Here is a 26,969-nt window from a genome sequence, read left to right on the forward strand (position 1 = left end):
TTGCGCATGCGTTAAAGTCTTTCGTCACGTATAGCCATTTTTGCTAAACACAAGTGTTTGCTTTATATAATTTAAAGTATTTCTTCTCATTAATGTCAGAGCCACAGTCCGCTCTCCTATTAAGAAAACAGCTCGCAGGTATTGTGCAAAAATTATGAAAATATGTTTAACTTTACTCAGTATTTACCATTTAAACCGAGATGGCTAATACCACTCCACCATTTTAATCTCTCTCAGACAAAAACTACCTTACTCATGTCTGTGACAATTTTACTTTACAATAATTAAGTAATTTAAATATATATTTCTGTTAGGATATCTAGTTAATTGGAGTATTTTTATCCTTATTCTAGTTCAGAATTTGAACAGGTAACTTATGTTGGTCAATGTGTTTTATTGTCTCAATAAAGTCATCAGTTAGGTGGTATAATAGGCAAGTATAATATAGATTTTGGTCCACAAATTAATTCGAACTATTTCTTTTGGCCTCTCTAGATAAACTGAAATTGAGTTTTCATTTGCACTAGGCCTACCACCACATCTATAGCCTTGACATAGGTATGCTCAGAGGCTGAGATGAAACAATCTTTTTAAGCACCACATTGCTCTATTAGGTTATGAAACAAGAACCACATATGGATAGCCTATAATCATGGTCCTCAAAATAGCAGTGTCAGCATACCAACTCATTAAGATGTACTGAACATGCTGTCCAATCATGTTTTAATCATGATAAGCCCAAGGTTTTTTTATCTGATCTTAAGCAATGCATTGGAAATTAGCATGGTAACTTAGTTGAGCAGTTGTCACTTAAATGCCTAGGGTATTAGATTCAGAGATATGCTACATTATCCTTTGTCTTATCCAATAGGCTATAACACTGAGGGTCTAAAAGTCACTTCTAGGAAAAAGTTTATCGGCACTTTGATTGCCAAGTTTGCAGTTAACTTAGGCCTAAGTTAGGACTGAAAAATCCTACGTAAGTTTAGGCCTACTGATAATTAACTTAACTTAATTAAAATTGGTTTTCTGAATGGCCAGTTAGCAATCTGGGCTAAACTTAATGCACATTTTCCCAGGCCTTGGTCTAGTTACCAATTGGGACTTCACTGGTTTTGTTGGCAAACCTTTCATAAGCATTGAAAATAATCAATTGTTTCTCTTTGAATTCAAATAAGTTATCCTTGATGAGGATAACATTGTAACTTGGTTGCTAAGTTTAACAAAGCCATATATTTTTTTGTTAAAGGAAGTTACTTAACCCTCCGAGTGTCCCTTGTTTTGGCCTTAATGTCTGCCTATTTTTTGCTCATTTGCAAGGTTTTATTAAAACGGATCTGAGAAGCTTGAAAACAATGTTAATTATACTGTTCTATATACCATTTTGTTTGGAAAATCATGGGCTTCAATATTATACATAGAACATAAGGAACATTTGTTTCAAAAAAATTTTTTAGGTAAAAAAAAATTTTGAAAAATTGTCAAAAAAAAAATAAGTTTGCGCTCAATGAAATTGTATAAATTATAGGCCTATAAATATTTGAAAATAGCCACTTTGTTCTAAATTTTATGAGGATTACAAATATATAATAATATAAGGAAGTAGATTTGCAAATAAATAAGTTATGGGCAAAAAACAGATTTCAGTACATAGCGTTTAGCTAAGAATGCATAGCCTAACCATAGCTAGGAGTCTGGCTGATAATTTACATCAATATCACCACCTACTTCTTCAGGATCATCAACCAGCCCTTCAAAATCACTTAAATCTTCTTATAATGCACCATGTATATCACTACTTTTGATTTTTAATACTAAAACAATGATAAACGTAATAAAACACATCAGTCATCGGTCCGAGGATAACCAAGCTGTTTACAAATACGCACGTCAGCTGTCTGCTTCAATATTTTTGGAACTAAAATGAATAGCGCTTAGAGACAGACCTCCGGAGAAAGCTCTGAATCTGTAAAATAAAACGATACCTAACTCGATCCAGTTCAATCCGATTTTGTCAGTCATAGAGCCTTGTGAGTCGCTGCAGCGACACAAAACACTGCACAAAGTGTGTTATGTGTCGCTGCAGCGATAAATAACACTCGGAGGGTTAAGGAGTTAAGTTTTATGGTTATCGTCTCTTTAAGTTCATCCCTTCCTCTGCGTTAGGCATATGCCTAGGTACTTCATATTTTTGTGTGAAATTTAATGTGTCTGGACATAACTTACGTTGGAAAAGGAAATGCCTAAATCAGCAATAATTGCTTGAAAACTCATGCTAACTTAACTTTGAAAATATAGGCGTAGAACAGGAAACATTTTAAATTTGGACATACCGTACTAAGTTATATGTGGTTTCCTCTTTATCACACGTCTTCTCACTAAAACTCATTGACAAAGTTGATAGCTTAAGGATTTCATTTCTTGAAAGAAAAATAGCCTTTAACCCTTTGAGTGCTGCCAAAAGGTGCAACGACTTCCTCTATGGTTCAGCACTAACATGCATGTGATGCACCAAATGGCCAGAGCAAAATCGGTGATTTTGTATGTTTTGGCGAAAGTGCTATAGAATTTGAATGACTTGACATAAAAGGATCCGGTTTATTTTATTTTGGGCTACATGTAATAAACTGTATTTAAATATACAATCATTGCATATAAGGAAAAAAATATTATCTCAAAAATAAAAATAAAAAATTGTTTGAAGTTTTATTTTGTTATTTTCTTGGGTAGGCCTTAATAAGTTAACTACCACACAAATCAATATTTTTTTTCATACACATTTTCTTGTTGAGTAGGCCTACTGCCTAATGAAAGTAAATATTACAATTTTAAAGAGTTTCAAGTTAAGTTTATATAAATAAATAAATTTACTGTGCTAAAAAATATATGAAAATGTGCATTTGATAAATAGCCAACGCAAAATTTACTCAGTGAGTCTCACTAATAACTAAAAACATACACTAATTATTCAAAACATAATGAAAAAAAAAACCCACTGAGGTTAAGTTAATGATAACGTAAACAACAACATTCAATAACTATTTCGAGCGTGAATACAGAATACAATCAGCTGGGTTAGGCCGTGGCCAGGCGTTGTCATAGCCATTTGAATTGCTCTTTTTCCCAGTTACGTATTACAGTTAAAAATTTTTACTATATAAAGTAGGCTAAACTGATTTTTATTATTGTCAGCAGTCTCATTTGAGCTCTAAATGAATAAAATCTACTTTCTGATTTATCAGCAGTTGGCGCTCAAAGGGTTAAAGTAGGCATAGGCTAAAGTATTGCCTAGCCCACATGTGGTTTGGACTATAAAGTAAAATAGCCTTCTAAAAAAAAATACGAATTGTTTTGTTATAGACTAATTTATTAAATTAGGCCTACATGTTTCTATTTTGCTTACCATAATACTAATGTTTAATTTAAACTTTTTACAGTAGCCTAAAACTTATAAAATAGGCTACTTAATCATGATACGCAAGGTCGCATGTTGACTTATGTGACCATACGCACAGGTCTGGTTTAGAGTTGTCCATCTTGGATTGTCTGTCCATAACGACAATATTAATGGTTGAAACATATTAGGGCATTTTTAATTAAGAAAAAATACTGCAAAATATCTTATTTTAGAGCTATTGAAACTGTGGATGTGATTTGCTATCTACTTTTTAATTTAAATTGTTATTTTGTCAAACTACATTATTATTTTGTCCGACCGCCGCGCTGATCAGCTAAAACATATGTTCACGTTGAAGCGTAACCATGCACTGTTTAAGCTTAGTTACCAAGCAGAACATTTTAACTTAAGTTATGTGATTCTTAACCCTCTTGGTGTCAGTCATTTTTGTGTGGTGTCAGTTGATTTTTGGGTATTTTGCAGTAATATTATTAAAAAATGTAACAAATCTAGTTTAAAAAATAACTACCGGTATACCTTGTTATATATTTATGTGCAGCTAAATATATGCACATTATGTTATGATTCAGCACAAATAATTAGGTTTTTATTACTATTTTATCATAAAAAAAGTACCTACTTAGAAAGATAGAAAATACAAAATAAGAATATGAAAAAATTTCTGTGCCCCAATTTTTATGAGTAATTGTAACTAAATGAAACATCTGAAATAAAGCCATTTATTTATAAATATTAGCCTATAGCAAAAAATTAAACATGAACTTTTTAGTATGGTTAACTTAAATTTTAGGACAGCCAAGACTCATAAATATGATCGAGGAATAGTCACAAAATCACTCACTAGGCCTATTACAATGACTTTACTGCCATTAGGTACCAGTAAACATAACCTTCAAATATATTGCTGCAAACACATCAAACCAATAAGTTAGTCATCACTGATAATTTTGTACAGATAAATACATAGTCTAAACCGATAAAAATCAGTTTTTGATAAAGAAATAGTAACAAACAACTTGTAAACAACAAAAACAACACGCAACACGGCAACCAAAATATGTCTCAAAACATCTGGAAACAGACAAACAAAAGTGAGGTTATGAAACAGACACCAGAAGAAAGCCAGTTTTCTGCTGTTTCAGTGATATCAATCCAGTCCAAATCGGACTGAAATTGACTGAGTTAAAAGATAATATGAATAAAGATAATATGTCTGCACTACCATCGATGCATCGACGCTTGACGCCCCAGAGCGTGTCGTTACCATCGATGACACTGGGAGGGTTAAATATATACCGTATTTTCCTTGTGAATTGCATTTCAGAACTTTAAAAATGTTGTTTTAGAGGTTGAAAGAATCATAGTTTAAGTCAATATATTTATGTAGTTCGACAAAATAATAACAATTAAAATTTAAAAGTAGATTATATCTAATCAAATCTGTGGTTTCAATAGCTTTAAAATGGTGATATTATGCAACTTTTTATCTTAATAAACAATGCTGTAGGCCTAATATGCTTCAACCATTACCATTGCCGTTATGGGCAGAAAATCCAAGATGGCCGGCTGTCTTGCCGACTCTTAAGTTAACTTAGTAAACCACAATCCATATATATTAGCCAAAAATGTGTTTTTCTTTAATTTTTAAGTCAATAATGTAAATTGTCAAATTACCTTAGCCTATCTAACTTTTCTTACAGAATATTTTATTTTCTCTGCATGGGTCATTCCATATCAAATCAACAAGGCTCTCAACCTGACCATCTTGGATTTTGATGAAATTTTGCATACTTGTAGTATTTTGAGTCCTGAATCCAAATATGTTTTTTAAAAAAATCTATCTTTTATAGTTTTTATGATATAAATATTTGAAAATGGTAAAAATTGGCGTTTTTTACCGTGCGCGCAAATCTAAAATGTTGTCTAGGATGAGTTCTATTGGTCCTATCAAGTTGTACAATGGCTCATTTTAAAGAGGATTCAAATGCCTTTAATCTGATACCAAACTCAACCTACTTTGGTAAAAATTAATTTTTTTTGAAAATTTCAAAATATGTTTTTGAAAAAACATTTAAGATAGTGTTTTTTGAAAAATTTGAAAATTACATATGTTAAAGAATGTAATCTAGTAAGTACATTATAAAAATTTCAAAATGGGATGATAATGGGATCAGCAGTTATGATAAAAATACTTGACTATGGTTCACTGTTTCCAAGCGTTTTGGTGCATACAGCGTGTACGTACTAAAGTAAATGTATCATTTAATAAGAGTCTATTAACTGTATGATTAAAATTAAAAATATCTGCCTATATTTGAACTATGTATGTCATATTTTGTTCTAATATAAACTAAATCTAGCAAATGAACAACATTATTCAAGTTAACAGAGTTTCCGTCAACCTTTGAACATGGGGGCTACTTTGAACAAACTTTCCAATTTTCATATTTTATTTTTTTTCATATTAATTTTATCTTTAAATGATAATGTTTATTATAATTTTCTATTCCCAGATAAATACTCTACTTAAAAAAATATTTAATAGTGCATACTATGGTTCTGCAAAAAATTAAAAATACTTATTTTTCACTGAATTTTTTTAGTAAAAAAAAGTCGTCCAAACTTCCATGTCTACAGCAAACCCAGTAAGTTTATGATTTATGACTTAAAACCATAATTGAATAGCCCATTTATCTGGGATTAAGAAAATACCTGCTTTGATTACTTTGTAAGCAGTAATAACTTTTAAAAAAAAAGAAAGAAAAAATTACCCAATTTGCTGACCCTTACTTATGGCGTCGCGACCCTTAGTTCTGGAGCAAAATTTCCCGGACATGAAAAAAAAAAATACTTGGGTTTTAAGTTTTAAGTGTTATTTTTTAAAATTATTTTTCTAATGAAAACAGATGTTTTGAGCTTTAGTTATTATTAGCAGCCATAATCCAATTCCTTTATTTGACTGCTATGATATTTAAAAAATACCCTTGCAAAGTTAAAAAATAACCGGATGGGCATTTTGAAAATTCTCCGTAACTTTTTTTAATTTTTGACATATCAAAATAGAAGTTATACAGAAATGTGGTATGTGGGTTGTGGTATTTAAATCCACAAATCAGTTTTCACTAAAAAAATTTTAATTGTTAAAGTGAGAATACCGGTACATTATTTATAGGTACTTATGAGCAGACATTTCCCCAAAACTAAATAATTAGGCTATCATGGAATATTATATATGTATCAATAATAAGGTTACTACAGGATTTAAATAGATTGATCACAATATATTGTGTGACAAAATTATCAATGCTTGTTTGTCTCTCTCTCTTGTCACCAGAGGAAAGACAGACAAACATGGACCTATAGGTTTTGGCTCAGGTTCCTCAGTCTTTTCCAGTTAGTTGTGTTGCAACGATTTACCGTAATCAATCTTTAAGTCTGCCTTTTCACTAGGCTGGAGACACTAGTCAGCCACTAGATCTGTGCAAAATCACATTGTGAAGCACTTTACGTTTACACTATCAGGTCGCAGCGACCCACCTCGGCAGTAGCGACCCCGTCTTGAGAAGTTGTAATTTGTTTGACAGGTACACAGGTCTAACTTATGTTTGTCAGTCTTTCCTCTTGTCTCAAGACCGAGTCGCTACAGTCGAGATGGGTCGCTGCAACCTGATAGTGTAAACGTAAAGTGCTTCACAATGTGATTTTGCACAGATCTAGTGGCTGACTAGAGTCTCCAGCCTAGTGAAAAGGCAGACTTAAAGATTGATTACGGTAAATCGTTGCAACACAACTAACTGGAAAAGACTGAGGAACCTGAACCAAAACCCATTGGTCCATATTTGTTCAAAGGTTGACGGAAACTCTGTTAACTTGAATAATGTTGTTTACTTGCTAGATTTAGCTTATATATAGCAAAATATGACATACATAATTCAAATATAGGCAGATATTTTTAATTTTAATCATATAATTAATAGACTCTTATTTAATGATACATTTAGGTTAGTACTTACACGCTTTATGCGCCGAAATGCTTGGAAACAGTGAACCATAGTCAAGTATTTTTATCATAACTGCTGATCCCATTATCATCCCATTTTGAAATTTTTATAATGTACTTACTAGATTACATTCTTTAATATATGTAATTTTCAAATTTTTCAAAAAACACTATCTTAAATTTTTTTTCAAAAACATATTTTGAAATTTTCAAAAAAAATTAATTTTTACCAAAGTAGGTTGAGTTTGGTATCAGATTAAAGGCATTTGAATCCTCTTTAAAATGAGCCATTGTACAACTTGATAGGATTAATAGAACTCATCCTAGACAACATTTTAGATTTGCGCGCACGGTAAAAAACGCCAATTTTTGCCATTTTCAAATATTTATATCATAAAAACTATAAAAGATAGATTTTTTTAAAAAACATATTTGGATTCAGGACTCAAAATACTACAAGTATGCAAAATTTCATCAAAATCTAAGATGGTCAGGTTGAAAATAATTTTTTATTGGTTGATTTCATATGGAATGACCCGCATAGAGTATGCCCTTAGCACCCTGGCTAGTCCCTTACCTTACAGAAATATGATATTCTACTTTATTAGCCTATAGGATATTTTTAAATACCCTATTCTTTCAGTAGATCCTAAACTTATTAGGGACTTTCAAGTGATTCCGAGGTTCTATGGATGTTTCATGAAGCTTTACTGACACTGACTAGCATCAAACATGGTCATAAAATTAAGACTTTTACCAGCCTGTAAACTTATTCATAATCTGACATCCAGTGTCCTGTGTATGAATTTTTATCTTCAATTAGGTTGGTTCTCAAATATTCATAGAGTTGTTGCAAGTTCAGTTGTTAATGCCTTCTTAGCATTTTGGATGCCCTTTTGTCTATTTTTAAGGCGTTCATTGACATAGGGCCTAAGTTAAATGGATTTACTTGAAAACGTAAGAGGTATGGTATGCCGACTGTATCTTTGCTGTAAAGTTATGTTTTAACCCTTTTCACTTTAATTAACGAGAGGCCTATATTCTTCCAATCCTGGGGAAAACTAACTTATGAAATACAAATGCAGTCGTACCGTAGCCTGGTCTGTGAGTCATTATTCTGGCTCCACAATCTCTGTGCACTTATTTTTGATTGACAAAAAATAAGAATCTGATGGTTATAAATGAGCAACTAGGGCCTAGTGAGCAAAGTGTCACTAGAAAAATGTCGAGGCTTGCTGAGTTTGTCAATTTTATCTGGGTTGAGAGAGACGCTTTGATCACCAAATGCACCTCATATTTTGTCTACAGTTTTTTTGTTTTTGTCCACAACTAAAAATGTTTTTGTTTTCAACAAACTTATGTGATATGCAGAAAACCTCCTTGCTCTTCATAGGTTATCCTGCATACGCACATGGGAGCGTAGCTTTATAGCAAACCCGAATCTTTAAACTTATTCTACTTTATGCTATGAGCTGGGTAGCTGTTCAATAAGAGAATCAGATTGTGTTCATCAAATAGGATTTTAATTTGTCTAAAGTAATCAAGCTTTAATACAGTGACGGTTACTCTTAAGTATAGCCTACTAACAAATGCCTGGTAAGAACCGCTCTGGAGCAGGGCCGGACTTACCTATGGGCGGAGGGGGCGATCGCCCGGGGCCCCCGGGCCAAGGGGGGCCCCGACAGGGGCCCCCTTGCACAGTAGTTTTTATTAATAACTTAAAAAAATTATCAGACACTTACCAAATGGCCTTCTTTTGTAACAGCTTTATTTTTATTTTCGTTATCGTATATTTAAGTTTATTGTTAGGTACATTTTAAGGCATTACTAGGAACGAAATTCTTGACCCTAAGGGACTTTTCCTCAGTTGCACTGGGCCCCACGCTTAGGCCTGGTTTACACGAGCATATGTGCTAGGCTGTGATGGACAAGTTTCAGTTTCAATGAAGCCGCTCGCCCGAACGTACGGCCGCGGCGAATGAGTTGAAGGGGGCCCCACGCTTGGGGCAAAAATACAATAAAAATGAAAACTCTAGCCCCAACGTAGAACGTAACTTGTAAAATTGTGTTGTGTTAAATGGAGATTCACTGGAGTTCAAATACTTAAAAAAAAAAAAAAAAATTGCTCCGTTTATGTTTTATCAAATGTTATTCTTTTCTTTTACCTATAAGTATATACCAATCAGGATTTTAAGGGGTAGAAGTATATTATGCGTTCAATTTAAAGGTTTTGTAAAATAGTAATTAATTAAGTTATGCGTCGAAATGCTGATCTCCAATTTAGTATTTGGAGTCAAAATCATGCAGCGCCAGTAAGATTCTTTACATCTATATATAGACACTTTAAAACAACTAGAGTCGTCTGACGTTAACAAAAAAATTACATTTATTGGGAGTGGGCGGGCGTTGTCGACTGAAATCGTAAACAAGCGATAAGCAGAAGCCGCTGCAACAATCAATGATAATGAGCTGATAAGGGATCCTGTCTAGTCCTGTCAGTCTCACGCACTCGCATACACACACATAAAATGCCTTATCGCCTATCCAAAACAATTTAAATCACTTTACTCCCATAGTTTGTCATTTCCCTTTGAGACTAGTGGTCACGTCAAGTTGGTTGAAATTGTCTTACTTTTTGAGTTATTATATTGTAATTCTGCAAACTAACAGTACGAAAACAAAGCTGAAGTGAGTAATGTTGCATTCAATGCTATGTTTATGTTGTATTAATCGATATTGGAACCATTTAAACATCTTTTAGTTACTCATATAAATAGTTAGCTTGTGAGTGTTTATTAGACATTGCAAGATTTTGCTCGTCAATAAAAAACTCAAAGTTGAAAGTCCTCAATAATAATTTTCATGCTAAGACTTAAACATATTATAAAAACGAGAATGCCATAGGTACCAAAACCATTATGAAAATAAAATAATCAAATAATCACACCTAAATTGTAGTAATATTGAAAAATACAAATCGACGGCAATAATCGATAATTTAAATACGTAATAAACAAAAATATATCAATGCTTCTAATCCAAATATATTATGGTAGCCTACCATGCTACCATACCAAATATGCCGTCACTGGTACTACAAAGCAATTGAAACATTTGGTCAGAGTTTGTTTAAATAGTGACTGGTTTCAAACATTTTTATTTTTTGTGTATAAAATTAAAAGATGCTGTATATAAAAAAATGTTAAAATAGTTATATTTTAAGAACGATTTTTGATATAACTTATTGCTTATTTGGCCTTAAATTGGTCTATTTGAAGCCTAAATTTAGAATTTTTCCCCGGGGGAGGACCCCACACTGAAATCCTAGGGCCCCATTGGAAAATTTGCCCGGGGCCCCTGAAGTCCTAAGTCCGGCCCTGCTCTGGAGGTAGCTTGAATCTTAGATTTATAATCCCCAAAAACGAAGTGAAACTATTCCCTTGTAATCTAATCAAAACAAAGTATAAATCCCCAAAAGAATTCCTTCAAAACAAATCACAAAACCCCAACTAACTTACAGTCCCCTTAAATCAAAACTTCCCGTACAAACTCCCGACTACAGGGCCTAACCCCAAGATAGAGAAACCAGTACTCACCCAACTCTCCTGGGCACCTTGCCCCGGGCAACTGACCCCTTTCCCTACCTCAGGTGGCCTATTTATTGACCAGACAGCTACTGAGTGCAAAGCACCCAGTGTTTACCAAAACACCTCCAGCACGCTTCCTAGTTGGCAAGGTCACTATCTACAATTCAACCTCTACAACCTCTAGTTTACAAATATCTACAAATATAAAACCTACATCTCCCTTACATCCCCCCTACCTTACGAGACGATGTCCTCAGCGTCTCCACTATCAAAATACCTTCAAAACATTAATAAAACAATAAAAAAAAAAAAAAAAAAAAAATTATCAATCCTAGCCCTATATAGCATGTTACCAGCAAAAAAACCTATTTTAATTACTCCCCCCCTAAATTCCTATTGATCCTTGCATTTGAAACCAACAATGTATTTTCAACATTAATCATGTACAATTTTAGACATATATAAACCAAAAGAACCGATAAAATCCCCAACCATACAAAAATCACAACGTATTTAAATGACGTCACGTCTGTGACATCCCACCAAGTTTCTGGCAGAACAACGTCATCCAGCAACGATGGCGGAATGTCCTGGTGGACCACAAAAGACGGAGAAAAAACAGTCCAATTCGTATTTAAAATATGAGAAAAATTTCTAAAAACCGCGCTAGAATTGGACACAAACGGATCTACTGTGAAATTTTCCAAAGAGGTCCACGCCGCAGGCAGTACATGAATAATGGAAGGTGTTTCTGTACTCGGCAAACAAGGGTACTGCCTGGATATCAAAACCACGCCCCCATCAACCAACTCGCAATCGCAACCAACTTTAACCTCAAAACCCCCTGGCACATTTACGGGTAAAACTGATGAAAAGGTGGGACAGGACAGGGTGATGTTCAATGATGGATTCGTGACCACGAAAGTGTCCTCCGCCACCTGTGTCACCAACACGCCACCATGCGAAGGACCGCAGTAGAATGGGCACGACTTCCTCAGCTCTTCAATGGTACGGTGTGCCAACAGCTTCTCCGCACACTCCATAGACAAAGCCGAACCCCGCCGCTGTCGTGGTAGCTTGCAGAGTTGCGACGCCCCAGGCCTGCAGTCATCCCTTTGCAGCCCCGAGATAGTACGAACCATGGTACCCGCCAGTGCCACAAGAGTAGGGCTCAGTGCCATAGAACAGGTGAGTCCCTTCCATGCCATCGGTACCGGGACATATTCAAATAACGCCCATCTGTGCCCAATCTGTTGAACAGGCACTTTTATCGTTAAAACAATCTTCAACGGTGATACTTTACAGCTTGTTATACAACATTGAGGTTAGCTTAGAGTGTTTTTTGGTGGAATCGTATTATTAAGATGATGTGCATGTGATTTGCCAATGCCATTGCCAACTTCATATTATTCAGCAAAAAAAATATACTAGGTCCATCCATTTTCATACTGTTATTCATCTTCATATAAATCAATAATTACTTTGTCGTAAAACTAAAACGTGAATACGTTAAATATGTAAGAATTAATTTAATCTCTATTGGTCTAGGGGTCTATGCCTATTGGTCTAGGGGAAAAGGAAACTCGGCCAAAAAAATAACTGGTAAATAACCTAACCGGTTCGGTTAAGGTTCTAACGTTAACTTAGACTGACGTACTCTCATAACAATACTGTACAACAATCACAAAACCAATAGGAATTAATTCAGAAACTATGACTTATAATGGTTAAACGGACCATGTTCTTGTCTACCTATTTCACTTATTGTTATAACGCAATATTGTATGTAAATGTTGAATAACCTAATCAGGAATCTAATTTTATTGTTGATAACATTATTTGTTCAAGTAAATATGAGTGATATTTCAAATAAACATATTGAGCAATTTGGTAGAATAAAGTTATCACTGTTGGTGTTACGAGAGAGGGCGCGTGCGGAGTTTTGTTCCCCAATAATGCGATTATACATATACGGTATGTGTTACATACATATATGTATATGGTACTGTATGTGATTATACATATACAGGGTGACCATAAAAAACTTTTCATGGACTTAAGGTAATGAATCCTCATACTAACAGGAAGAAAAATATTTTATGTGGAGGTATGTCCAAAAATTCATATTTACCCAGGTATCCACCATTTTGTTTTCTACAAAAATATTTTATCTGTGTGAAGTTTTTCATTTGATGATTATGAAATTTAGTACCTAAGCATGTTAACATACACAAGACCTACTATAGAAATAATAATTAAGTTGTAAATTTCTAAATGGCGGCCGTTTGAATTTTTATAACTTAAATAACTAAAAAACTGCTAGTACTCTGAAAAAATGTCGAGAATATTTTTTTTTTAGCATTTTTAATTCCCTATCAAACAATATCAAGATCGAAACAATCGAACGACAAATAACTAATATAGAAAGTTTTTAGTTGTGAGATCAGATGAAATTAAGTGTTCCCCGAACTAACTTGGCCTTATTTTTATAATGCCTTATTTATGCATAATTTCATAATCATCGAATGAAAAACTTCACAGATAAAAATTGTTTTGTTTTATTTTTGGGACATACCTTCTCATAACCTTTTTTCTTCCTTTTAGTATGAGGATTCATTTCCCAAAGTCCTGAAATGATTTTTATGGACACCCTTGTATATGCAAACAAAATATATTTTTATAATAATTATAAATAAAATAATAGGCCTACGTTTAAACATGATTATATTTTTGTATGTATTTTACATAGCCTACACACAGTTTGACAAATTTTATGTGTCTAAAAACAAAATAATAATATAATTAAATAAATAATAAAATATAAATCATCAAGTTTGGATATGTGTAGGCTAAACAATTAATACTATACATTAACAAATAATATAGCCTATAGGCCTAATATAAATTAAAGTACATAAATGAAGTCTCAACTAAATGAGTAATACCCTAATCAAAATCTTGTTTTGGTTGTATTTCTTCTATTCTTTCATCCCTTTCGACACTATCAAGCAATCCTCGTAATTTATCCTTTTCTAATAAATCCATAGTGGCATCAGTCTAATATAAAACAGGAACACCAAATAGTTATATACTTCAGACACAACTAAAACAGTCAAATACAGAAGAGCGCATGAGGAAATAAACTACGTGATAGGGCGCACGCGGAGAAAACCTCCGCAAACTGACACCGTGTCACTGAATTGCAACTGACAACAAAATAAGGAGGAATTTGGGGTTGAAAATAACTTAGGGGCATTCCCGGAATGAGGGCGTGAAGTATGGAGCCGGACACGGACTGCCGACACCCATTATGCATAATTATTTTAACAAAAACTACAAGTGCGGAGGAAAACTCCACAAGTGCCCGCTCGAGGGTTAAAGTTAAGTTTCACATCTGTATGCCAGAATTGCCCCGGGTCACCCTACACGCGTGTAATTGATAGGCCTATCTGTACAGCTTGTACGACATCTAAGCTGGTACTTGGCCGATGGCTACTAGGATCTAGTTAAAAAAAATTATGTCTCGTCATGCGGGTCAAGTCAACTGCCCTCGCGACTCACGTGAAGGCGCTCAAGTACATAATACACTGGGAGTCAACCCCGTGAGCCAGCGGTAGTTTTTGCAGCCCGGTGTTTTCCCTACTTCCACCCTCCTCCCGCCTACTCTGCTCGTGCTAGGCCAAGTGCCAGCTTAGATGTTACGAGCTGTAATCGTTGTTGTGATAGGTGTAAATTGTTTATAACTTATTCTGACGACACCCCTCAAGAAGTGTAGGCTATCCCTTTGTTAGCCTGATGATGGCAGAGTTTAAAACGACACTACAGTACATCTAATTTTCTTGTCCGACAAGGTACGTTTAGCCATTATTAGTCTTAAAACGCAATCCTGGGGCAATCAAAATGAATTATAAAGAAACCAACCTAACTTTGACTAAAAGTACCCACACAATCAATGCAGGCTAACGAAACATAAGATTTTCTTCGTCCAGCGAAAAACATTATATTCCCACATCTTCTGAAAGCACTTTCACCACTAAGCTTAGCACTCTATGTGTTACAAGAAACACAATAATGCCAGAATAGCACATACAGACTTAATTATTGCAGTTGTAATGAATTACATTCAGCATTTCGAGTTCAATTCAATTCAATTCATTTCGACGGTAACACCATTTTACAAAAAGGTACAGTAGGTGAACCATCAAACTAAAATTATTAACAACAAATAAAGGCTATGATTGAATAAATAACAATAACAATTATTGAGTTATTGCAGTCTTCGCGAAGTTGGTCTTTTCAACCCCCAAACTGAATATTAAAAACAACAAAAAGATGGTCATAGACAATGTAATCAGAATGCTCCACTTCAGTAAAAATGTTTTTACCAAATACCAATAACAATGCTCTTATAGTCCTCGCCACCCTAACTTGAGGCAGCCCAAACTGACCTGCAGGGCAATTACCGACTGGTCCCGCCCAACCCTTTTACAATCCTGTTAGCGACGCTTCTGGGGACGCCCTAGTTCAATATTAACATTAATAAAATTATTATCTGATATATTTATTTACTCGTTTACAGTAATAGCATAAATTTAATAAACATTTCTGCTTTTGTCCTATCTAAAACGGACAATGTTTACGGTAATAGGATTGTAAAAGGGTCGTGCGGGACCAGCCGGTAAGGCACGTCCCACACTGAGTCCGCTCAGTTCAGTCTGCTCCGTCTGTCTCAGCCACTTTTCGGTTAGGGAGCGATTAGGACAGAAAGGACGGAAGGACCGGAGGCACCGTGATGTGTAGAGTACATCAGCCAGTGTTGTGCAACTAAATTTGGGTGGTCTGACACATGTTCGTAGTAGGCCTACTGTGATTATTTATTAAAGATGAGGTCTGATGAATGACTTATTTTTGTTGTACAAACATATCCATTGTTGTACGACCTGTCACACAAGGATTACGGTACTACAATATTACAATGAAAGAGGTGATCATCCTCTTCTGCAGCTAGTGCCAATGCTATAACAGCGATTTCTTCGTCACTACTGTTGGAACTCATAATCACACTAACGGAAACCCCGGCACAAATTAATAATTTACTTGCGAACAATGACAGTGTCTGTCGTCCACTTGTGTTTGGTGCTCAAAAACGGCTGAACTGAGCGGACCGAATTGACACAGTGTGTGGGAAAACTGCCGGAACTGAGCTGACTTACCTGAGCAGAGCTGAGCGGACTGAACTGAGCGGACCCAGTGTTTGCGACGTGCCTAATTGCCCTACAGGTCAGTTTGGGCTGACTCAAATTGGGGTGGCAAAACCCCATCAGAATTTCTGTTGATATTGATCGACTACATTTTCCTATTTAATTTTCCAAAAATAATTACTCCATATTCCCATAAATTACTCTTTTCTCTCGTACGGAAGTCGATTACCCACCTTGTGGTTCTCCCCCACCTAAACCCCCACCCCCTGTTATCCTAGTGAGCTAGAGGGTTTTGCTTATTTTTTTAATTGGTAATAGAAGTAAGTCTCTGCGCAGTTAAAACTCATTTAAAGCTACAAGTGACTAAGAATGTTGAATATTTAAACTGAAACAAAACATTTTCCCATGTAGGGAATAAGCTATTACTCTACAGTAGGTGGTAAGACCTATGGTAAAACGTAGACCCGGAGCCACTGTTCCCAAATTTGTGTATATGCGCATATTAGTAAGCGTTGCTCAAAGACTATTTTAATTTAATATGGAAAATTGATTACTTGTTAGTGAAATATGTTATTTGAATTCAATTAAAACTGCTGTGTTTGTAATGTTCATGTTACATTACATTCACTTGACATATTTTAAGCCTGTTGAGCTGCTTCTATTGTTAATGATTAATGTTGTGGGCCTATATTTCTTAGTAAATTGTACATTCTACACATTACGTTACCTTATACAACATTGGGAGATGAATCCTTGAATGAAGCTCTGAAGTATATGACAATCTCTATATAAGCCGAAATATGGGTCAACATATTTAATATGAACACAAAGTACCTCTAGGCTAAAATGTGTAGCCTATTACTGTGAAGAAATGTTTGTGAAAACTTTGTCATCTACAAGTGTACCTATTTTCTTTTTCAGAACTCAACAAAAACCCAGTTGAAGGGTTCTCGGCTGGGCTAATAGATGATAATGACATTTATAGATGGGAAGTTCTTATTATTGGACCACCAGACACCTTGTAGTAAGTTCTAAATTTATAATAAAATGTAATTTATTGTTGGACTATATTCAACAACACGTAATTTGTTTTCAGTTTTAAATCATAATACTGGTTAATCTTTGAAACAGTCCTTGATTGAGGGGTTCAGTTTTGCACTGTGCTCTAACTCTTTTTTTTTACTTGATCAATGTGTTGTATTATAAGAGTATTATTGATAGAGCAATATATTTTCTCATTAAATGTTTACAAATCATGTTTGCTCCACAATAGCTGCCATATTTTCCTGCATCCCTCTATAACCTAGTACTCGGTTATATTTCAGTCTTAGTTCTCTGAACATATGCTAATTACTTCAAGGCAAGTCTGGTTACTTTCATTGTGAACATTAGTTGCACTCCACTTGCTTCACTTTACTAAGTTAACCAGGACCAATTAAATTTTATGACTGTTCAGCCTCTAACTCCTGCTGCTCTTTTATTCAAAGATTTCTGGTGAAACTGTTGCCAATCAAAACTAAGTCACCTTGAAGTGTTGCATTTCAAGATTTAAAAACTGCCCAGGTCAGCTCAAAATTTGTATACAAAACATAGTTTGTAGCCAATTATACTATATTCGATTAAGATTTTTTTTATTTCTGCCTTTAAAATGTCCTACTAATATATTTCTTTTTTTCCAGCGAGGGTGGGTTCTTTAAAGCACATTTACTATTCCCTAAAGAATACCCACTAAGACCACCCAAAATGAAATTCATGACAGAAATATGGCATCCAAATAGTAAGTATTGTTTATACTTAAGCTAGCCTACAGATAATTATTTCGTTAAATTTTAAATGTGTTTAGAAGTTATTCCCATTATAAAAAAAAATTTAAAATATGCCTACCTCCCTGAATAGTCATAAGTTACAGGCTACTTGTGGTAATTTTCTTTTTAAGGTTTAAGAACAAGGTAAAATATAAGTTTCATTACCGGTACATGTTTTTACACTCAATAGGTGCCCAAGTGAGGCAAAAACCTTCATAAAACTAGTAGAGGACTAAATTTTTACTCTTAAGTGGTTTAAATACCTGCATTTAAGAAATCCAATTCGTTGCTTTATGTTGCACCTGGTTTCAACTCCGTGGTGTCATCTTCAGGCGTACAAGTATTGTTGTCATTTCATTTGAAGGTCGTCATAGTTTTTAAACACAGAATAATACTTATCACGGACATTGAACAGACACTAACGTTTAACATAAAAAACACTCAAAATTACTTAGAAGGTGAGCGACCCGTACCGGCCGGATGTGAAGTCCAGACCCATTTAAAAAAAAACAACCCTGATATGAGGTAACCTATAGTCATGATTTAGCAACAAACTTGAGTGATTTTCAGCTTCATATGATGATATTTCAAATTATAAGTCAAATAAAAACTTAAACTGTGATTAATTTTCCACACCCCAGCTTTCTGCGAGATCCATATAATTAATTAACTTCCATTTTATTTGCATCGATATGGTTGTCGTCCGCTTGCTGGTACAGTGTTAGCATGATAAGTAGGTTCTATAATATGGTTACTGGCCTATATCAAATCAAATATTGTCAACTGAATAAAGCATGATAACATATAAGTTTTGTAGTGTGGTTTCTATGTCGGAGAAAGAGGTGCAAATAACAGTAAAATTATTTTACTGAAAATTCTAGAGATTTGTGGATGTTCTAACAAATTGGTTTGGTTTCGGATACCCGGAGGATGTCCTTTATCATTAATAGAATCAACAAACAAATATTGTAATGATAATCGGTATAATAATTGTAATAATTCAGCGGTACTGCATATTCCATAACAATAGATCAGAAAAGAATCGGTTGTTTTAATACCTGATTAACGCATTAGACATACCTATGAATAAAATGCAGTTGAGATAATATATCAACACTCAAAATAATACCAAAAACTAACCTTGTACTTATTATTCTTTTTGTGAAGATTTACTTTTGCCTAGCCTAAAATATCTATGTAGCCAAATAGAAGAAAGACTTATTCGTCAGTACCAAGTCCTCATTTAGTCAGTTATTGGCTGTTTGATTGCTCTTGCTTTACGATTAGTCTAGAATGGAGGGCTCACCTTATATATTAATGTAAAATATACTTCAACCAAAAAAAACCTTCTTTTAGCGAATTTCCCTATAGGGAAGTAGCTATTACCGTAGGTGGCACGGTAAGACCCAGGCCCGGGACCGATTTACTTTTTCATTTTGATGTCCCCAGAGGCTAAAAACACCATTCGTTCAAATTTTTATATATGTATATATATATATATATATATATATAGACTTATATATATATATATATATATATACGTCCGTGAACGCGATAACTTGAGTAATTTTTGTCCGATTTTGATGAAATTTAGTTTAAAGGTGTAACGCTGGATAAACTTGAATGAGTTCGCGAAGCAGCATGATCGGACCATGGGAACGGGGTTTTACGGGGGGTTTTATGGGGTAAAAAATGGTTTTTCTCATTTTTGACCCTCAAAATACAAAATTTCCCAATTTCTCTCTAGACCTTTTTAAAGAGCTTAAAAAAACAACTAATTTAGTATATTAAAGTGTTTTTGTACGGTTATTGGTAACGGAGAAAATTCAAAAAATTGTAAATTTAAAATTCCCATGTTATTCTTATGGAGAATATTTTAAAATGTTGTTGTTTGCTTGTTTAGTTTATGGATATATTTTGATCAAACTTAGCAAATGTATTTGTTTTATACTAAGCTATGAATATTTTACTAAAAAATACATTTTATTAGTTTCCTTGTAGCAGCAAACCTAGGTACTCAGTCTTATGTTATTTAAGTAGATTTATTTAAAAATCAACTCAGACAAATGGAAATTCGCTTAGTATGCAGGTATGCTGCGGCGGGGGTATTTTATTATATTGGTGATTAAATATCTCAATGACCATAGGCTACAAATGAATATTGTGGTAATTTCATCGACAACTTGGTGGTTTTCTCTAGGATTTTTTTCAGTTGTTTAATGTTGAATGTAGTGAGTGAAGGAAGTTAAAGGTTGTAGGTAGTTTAAATACAAGTAGGATTACAAGTAGTGATGTGACTCTTTACTCTGAATTATTCTGTGTTTTAATACTAATTATTTTTCCAGTTGAAAAAAATGGCGACGTATGCATATCAATATTACATGAACCTGGCGATGACAAGTGGGGCTACGAGAAGGCCTCAGAAAGATGGCTTCCAGTTCATACCGTAGAGACAATCCTAATCTCAGTAATATCAATGCTGGCTGATCCCAATGATGAAAGTCCTGCCAATGTGGATGCCGCTGTGAGTAGGCCTATTTACATATTAGTACATGGTAGTGCAATTGGTCTCTTTAAATTTTGAGTAGACAACTCTTTTTAGTATGTTACTATGTTTTTCTGTGAAAACAAATCTGTCTTGTATACATGTAAATCCTTTTAATCATATCTAGGCCTATCTTTACATAATTAGGCTACTGAAAATTTCAATAGAGGATCTCAGTGTTTCACTGTTTGCCAAGGCTTTTTTAAGAGTAAATTACAAATTCAGTATAGATGAAATAATATAATGAAGATAGCGCAAGATTATTCAATACTCTACACTACTATTGTAATAGATTAAAAGCTAGAAGCTTCAAAAATTTTAACTCCTATGTACATTGTCAGTTCCAAAATCCCATGCATGATGTCACCTTTCAAGGCATTTGGTACGCTACAAAGAAAGGTCTCAATAAAGGTCTCTTCATACGATGATTTTCGGACCAGCAATGATGAGCGATCTTAGATTTTTCCATAAAATCTTTTTTGGTGTTCTTTGATTCTAGTGTTCAATGGTCTTTTTGTCTCGCCATAGTAAGGCCTGTAACAATCATTACAATTTATTTTGTAAACAGAGTTTTTAGTATCCCTGAGTGTCATTTTTGGGTTTTGTTTTGACGAGACTCTGCCTAAGTGTGTTTTGTGTCCTAAGCGCTGTTTGCACATTAAATTTCCTAGCAACCCTTATGATTTTTTCCGATAGCCCTGACACATACAAGATTGACATGTGGACACAAAACGCACATTATTGACATGTGGCGTTTTGGGACACAAAACATTCATTAACTGACTATGCTAATTTTAGCTGTTTTATGACATTGTCAATAGTCTGTATAAATTTACAAGACAAGAAACACATTTCATTTAATTTTCATTTTAACACAAAGTTGTTACTATTAGGAGATTTTGTTCTTTACACGTTTTCTTGGTTTTTGTGTATCTAATCAAGGCCCCACTAGAAAAACAGGCCATGCCGCAGGATCCATGACGTCACACTAGTGGATAGATTTCGTTGATAAATTCATTGCCAGCACCATTCCCATATGTTTTAGGTAAATAAACAAGCTGGCTGTTTGTAAGATTTTAATGGTAAGAGTTTAGTACAACTATCCACCACTGTGCCATAGTGTTGCACTGCCCATGCTGCAGCATGGCCTGTTTTTTCTAGTGGGGCCTTGATCTAATTTTCAAGTGATGTTTCTTGTTGAGAAGAGTTAAGTATTGAACCCCGATAGGAGGACCTCCTCAGCTCGTTGTTAACCATGAAGGAGAAATGTCTCCAGAATGGATTGAAAACGTTGCTACTTTCCTGGGACTGACATGCTTCTGATATATATTTTTTCAATCGTGACATTTGTCAACTTTATTATTGCCCCTATTTATTTTGAGTCTGGTATCCTGAGGGTGTTGTTGTTCCACTTGCTTGTTTAGACTGCGCCCCTTGCATAGCTCCTTATTTTCCCTTGTTGGTCTTGTGGATACAATCCACCCTCCTCCCTTGGCCTGTATTCTTTTAACGATTTAGTATGCCTGACAATGAATGACGCTTTGTCGTTGAAACACGCAATCCTGTTCATTGGATGACAAGAATCACTTGGCAATCAAGGTAGTATAACCTTATTTAGAATATATCATCAGTGATTCAGGAAACAAAAAGAAATGAAATTTAATGGTATTTTACTACTTACATACATTTCCCATTATGAGTACAAAATTTAATAGCACAGACCTACATTCACACGGATTATATTTACTACAAAACTTAGTCATACGTAATTGTTAGCGATAGATGGTTCAAAACTATGCATTTCCAGAAAACAAAATTCCTTAAGGGTAGGAAAAAAAACTAAAAATAAAACTCAATTTAGAGATTTTGTAAGAATATCTAATAACGACTATCAATATTTTTTGTATTTTTGTAAACAACTTGTAAACATTTCAATGACTGTTTAAAACCAGCTGTTAATTAAACCATTAAAATTATGACTAGACTTTCTCTTCCTCTCAAAAATATCTTTCTTTCAACAGAAGAATCATGACAATCCTTTTAAGTGGTAGATTCAGAATCCTGGGATAAAAAACCCTCCCACGTTTTAATATATAAGATGATCTGAAAGAATTGGTTTTTTTGCGTGCTTCCTGTCAGCTGTTGAGTGTCGAGTTGTCAAGTTACTGAGTGTCCAGTTAGTGAGGGTTTACTTTAGTAATTTTTATATTTATGATCCTGATCTATTTACTTAAAGCTGATTTATTTATAACCTAAGCTAGCTCTGACACGGTTATTCTCACTTTTGAATTTTACTATTACAGAAAGAATGGAGAGAGAATTACATGGACTTCAAGAGGAAAGTTGCTAGATGTGTTAGAAAAAGTCAGGAAGAATGTTTGTAGGATATTATGTATTTTAAATTTGAAAGTAAAGGATGCCATTAAAAAACCAGGTAATTTATTTATAAGTTCGTTCAAGATTTCATCCAAACCTTGATAACAGTTGTATTAAGCTAAAGCATGTTGAATTTTGCTAGGTATTCTATGATATTGTGCATGAATATTTCTTGTGAGTAAGTAACAATTTGTTAACTAGTTGAAAACATTGTAGTCTTTGTGTGTAGGGTTATTTCCATGTGTAAGTAAAGAATATATGCTTATTTCAAAAATTAATGAAAAGAATGGAAAAATAAATTAGCCCATTCTTTTACTAATGTTTTCTAAGATTTTATTAGTGTTTGATAAAAGGTTCTGCTATGTCGGGAATCCCAAGAAAGTCGAGGATTTTGAAAGGGGCGTGAAAAAGTAAGAATTTTGGCTGTAGGTTGAGAGTGATCTTACTCTCCGAATTCAAGATCTAGACGGGATTCAAAATTTCAGGAAATTTTTGTGTTAGGTATATTTCCGATCATTGGAACAGGATTACATTTGATTCAGGATTTTTTTCTGTGATTTCGCCGCATTGCAAGTGACGGTGATGACGTTTCCGCGATCGAGGAAAAATGTCGTCAGTGTAGCTGGTAACAATGATGATGTCTCCACGATTGTGAGACATATTTACGATGATGTCTTCGTGGTCGCAGTATCTTAACATTTGCACCGTGACAGAGAGAAAAATTGAATATGGCGCCACGAACATGGGACATGTTGAAAATGGTACCGTGACTGCCAGACCCGTCGAAGTTGGCACGCAGGTCACGTGATGATGGTGCCGCGACCGCGGGACATTTTAATTTTTATAACAGGCTTTTATAAAAATGGCTAATTGTTTGAAAATAGTCCAAGAACACTTTTTATTTATCATTTATAGTTCGGCCGCTTAGAAAGCGACCTGCGCGCTAATGCTAAACCAATGCTAGAGGAGGTCGCTTTCTAAGCGGCCGAAATATAGTTCCCTATCAAACAACATCAAGATTAAAATCATTAAATAATAAATAGCTGAGAAATCGTGATTTTTAGTTGTATAGACCAGGCAAAATAAGGCCAAGCTGTAGTAGTTTTCCCTATTTTGCGTCTAAAAATTTTGATTCCTCCGCTATTTTTTATTTGATCATTTTGAACTTGGAGTCGTGTGATAAGAAATGTTAAGTGATAAATAAAAGGTGTTCTTGGCATTTTTCATAAAACCAGCCATCTTTTGGTAATTTATGTTACAAAAATTCAAATGGCTGCCATTTTTAAACCAAAAGATTTATCTTAATGCTAAAAAAATAGATAATGAAGTTTTTAATTAAGTTAACATTTCTATAATCACCCTCTAGTAATCAGACTTCATCCCAACCATAAAAAACATTAGCATACTGTTAAGGAAAAATGTAAAACACCATTGCCAGTGTCAGGGAAGACAAAAGAAAAAAAACTGAGTTATGTAATTCAGTTTTGCACAAATGCACAATGTTTTCATACCAGTTGAATTTGTCTTATCAAACCTTAACCTTTCATACATTTGTGTCTAAAGAAGTTCAAATTAGCCTACCCGTGTTATTTTAACATTGATTATATTTGGTAGTTCTGAGGAAAGTTTTCAAATGAAGCATATTCCAGTGAGTTTTGTTTGTTACAGGAGAAACCAACCAGATTATGGTATCTGCGAGTGTGCAACGTGTCAGTGAGTGGACACTATGAGTGAGTGTGAGTGATATCAAGACTCAAACTGAATACTGGTGTTACTTTTGTTTATTCGTATGTTGTCTGTTTATCGTTTTGATACCAATCAATACATCGTATTTAGATATCAACTTTTTTTCTTCAGACAATGTAGTTAATGTTCGATTGCCCTACATTTGGTACTTCTCCCAGGTTGGTTGATTATGTGACAAATAATTTTTATATAATTGTCATCGTTATCAAATGTACATATTCACTCACATTTTTAAACTTTATTTTCTAAAATAAGGTTAGTTTGGTGCCGACTCTTAGATTTGTCGAATTAGCTTAATTTTGTGTTTATTTCAATTCAGTCTACGCAGTGAGTGTTAATTGATGAGAAGGTTTTAGTCTAATTATAATGTCATGGTTTTTGCACAAGGACAATTATTCTGAATAATGTGTCAGATTATTTTAGGATCTATCATTAATATATTTCATGATTCGTTCCTACAGTTGATAAAACTGATTCAGAATAGTTCTTAGACAATTGGATACACGAAAAGCTGAGTCTCACAAGTTATTACATAACAAAAAGTTAGTGATTTCCAAAGTATCATTTAAATTGCATCGGTTATTTACTGAATGTATTGATTATATTGATTATATATCGATAATATATTGATAATCGAATTCAGATTGAGTATTTTTAGACATGCAGTTGATGTAACTAGTTTCTGTTTGGATCGGGTCTTATAATTTTGTCTGTGGAAAGTTGGTAAACATAAAATTCAGTTTTAACTTTTTATTTTTACTGCAAACAATCAAGAATCCAGGCAGAAGTATAATTTAGTATTATTAATTATAACTGAACACCTGGCTCTCGTAAATCGTTAATTTTTACTAATATAAATTCACATAACTCCCAGCCTGTTCGTGTATATTCCTTATTTTAGTCACGTGTAAATATTTTGGTAATTAGATCAAATTTATCTTTTCTTTAGATGTGACACTTGTATTCAAAATTTTGTAGGCCGCGGAGACAATATTTTGATAGTTTTTGCAGAGAAAGGGTGTTTTTGTTTGAGTCGCAAGAGCAATAAATGTGAGTAAGCCAAACAATTAAATGTGCCTTATACATGTTCTTTACGCAAATTTAATTATTTTCAAGATTTATTCAAAATTGTATTGTTTTCTGTCACATTTTTTTACTGTATGTGAAATTGAAAAAGTAAAAATTAATGGTGAAATCATTTAAAGCAGACATGATGATTGCATTATGTAGAGTGAACAAATAGGATGTAGTAGGGACTAGAGTCGGCACCAGGGCTCAGATTGTGTCAGCTAAGTAGCATCAGTTTTTTGATCAGAAAAACCATCATTCTAATTAATTGTTGATGATTTTATAAAAAAAAAATTGGTGTCAAAGAAAAGGATTAGTTCAATTATGGCTTTTTTTATGGATAACCATTTAAATACATGGATAATCTTTTAATTACATTTAGTTTTGTGACAATGTGAAAGTCCAACAAATTTTGTTACAGAATACTTAGGCTGTAAGATTTATTTATGTGTGTATTTATTTAAAGCTTGTACATTAGGTATGTTATAAACGGGTTTATCGATTATGAACGTAATACAAACGCATATGATTTGATTCATTGATAGTTATTCAATTAAATTCTTTGGGACAGCGACGCACACTCGGGTGCATATTTTAAGCTGTGTGGTGATTAGAGTGAGGTGACTAAGATCAGCTTTAAATTGAACAGCCTTGACACCCTTTTCAATTGTAAGTTGAAGATCTATTTACTTAGTTGCTATATGAGGTGTGAAATGTAATCATTTTGTGAAGAACATCTTTTGAACTTATGACAGTTCATCTTTAGTAGCGCTCTTCAGCATTGCTGACAACTAAATAAGTGGATCTTCATCTTATTATTTAGGATCAGCTGTTTCATTAGTCACGATCAGCCTAAATAAATACATATGTGATCGATACTGTAATTTCTCCGTTGTCTTATCTATTGTATATATGTTGATTACATTAAAATTTAAGCTTGAACTGTAAACTTTTGTGCAAAATACATCAGACAGATTTTTCTCATGTTGTCAACTAAATTACTCACCTAAACATCCAGAAAATCCTTCCTTTAAACCTGTTGTACCTTCTCAGGAGTTTGTATACAAGATTAACATTGTTATAGGCTAGTAAATCAGTTGCTTCCACATCTGATTTTGTTGAAACAATTATTTATGTTTACATGTGCAATTCGCCTATAACAATGCTAAAAAACAACATAGCCTAAACACATATTCTAAAGGTATAATCAGATTGTTTAAACA

The 26,969-nt window shown here is 34.0% G+C and overlaps 1 protein-coding gene across 2 annotated transcripts; it reads left to right on the top strand.

Moving 5' to 3' along the window:
- Positions 1–26,730, top strand: LOC128998309 (ubiquitin-conjugating enzyme E2 G1-like). Of its 2 annotated transcripts, XR_008491189.1 has the most exons (6): positions 3–138; positions 17,128–17,230; positions 17,886–17,983; positions 20,357–20,535; positions 22,860–22,990; positions 24,601–26,730. XR_008491189.1 is itself a non-coding variant. In XM_054424389.1 (5 exons), the coding sequence occupies exons 1-5, from the start codon at positions 93–95 to the stop codon at positions 22,938–22,940; spliced, it is 507 nt and encodes a 168-aa protein (XP_054280364.1). In that variant the 5' UTR covers positions 1–92; the 3' UTR covers positions 22,941–22,991. The 2 variants fall into 2 exon arrangements, 1 of the variants encoding a protein (XP_054280364.1); XM_054424389.1 differs by lacking the exon at positions 24,601–26,730 and having other exon boundaries at positions 1–138; positions 22,860–22,991.
- Positions 26,731–26,969: the final 239 nt, after the last annotated feature.

This window comes from Macrosteles quadrilineatus, unplaced genomic scaffold (genome assembly GCF_028750875.1).
Source record: "Macrosteles quadrilineatus isolate MER2022 unplaced genomic scaffold, UCM_ALF_1.0 Scaffold_7__1_contigs__length_78375512, whole genome shotgun sequence".
Lineage (NCBI taxonomy): Eukaryota > Metazoa > Arthropoda > Insecta > Hemiptera > Cicadellidae > Macrosteles > Macrosteles quadrilineatus.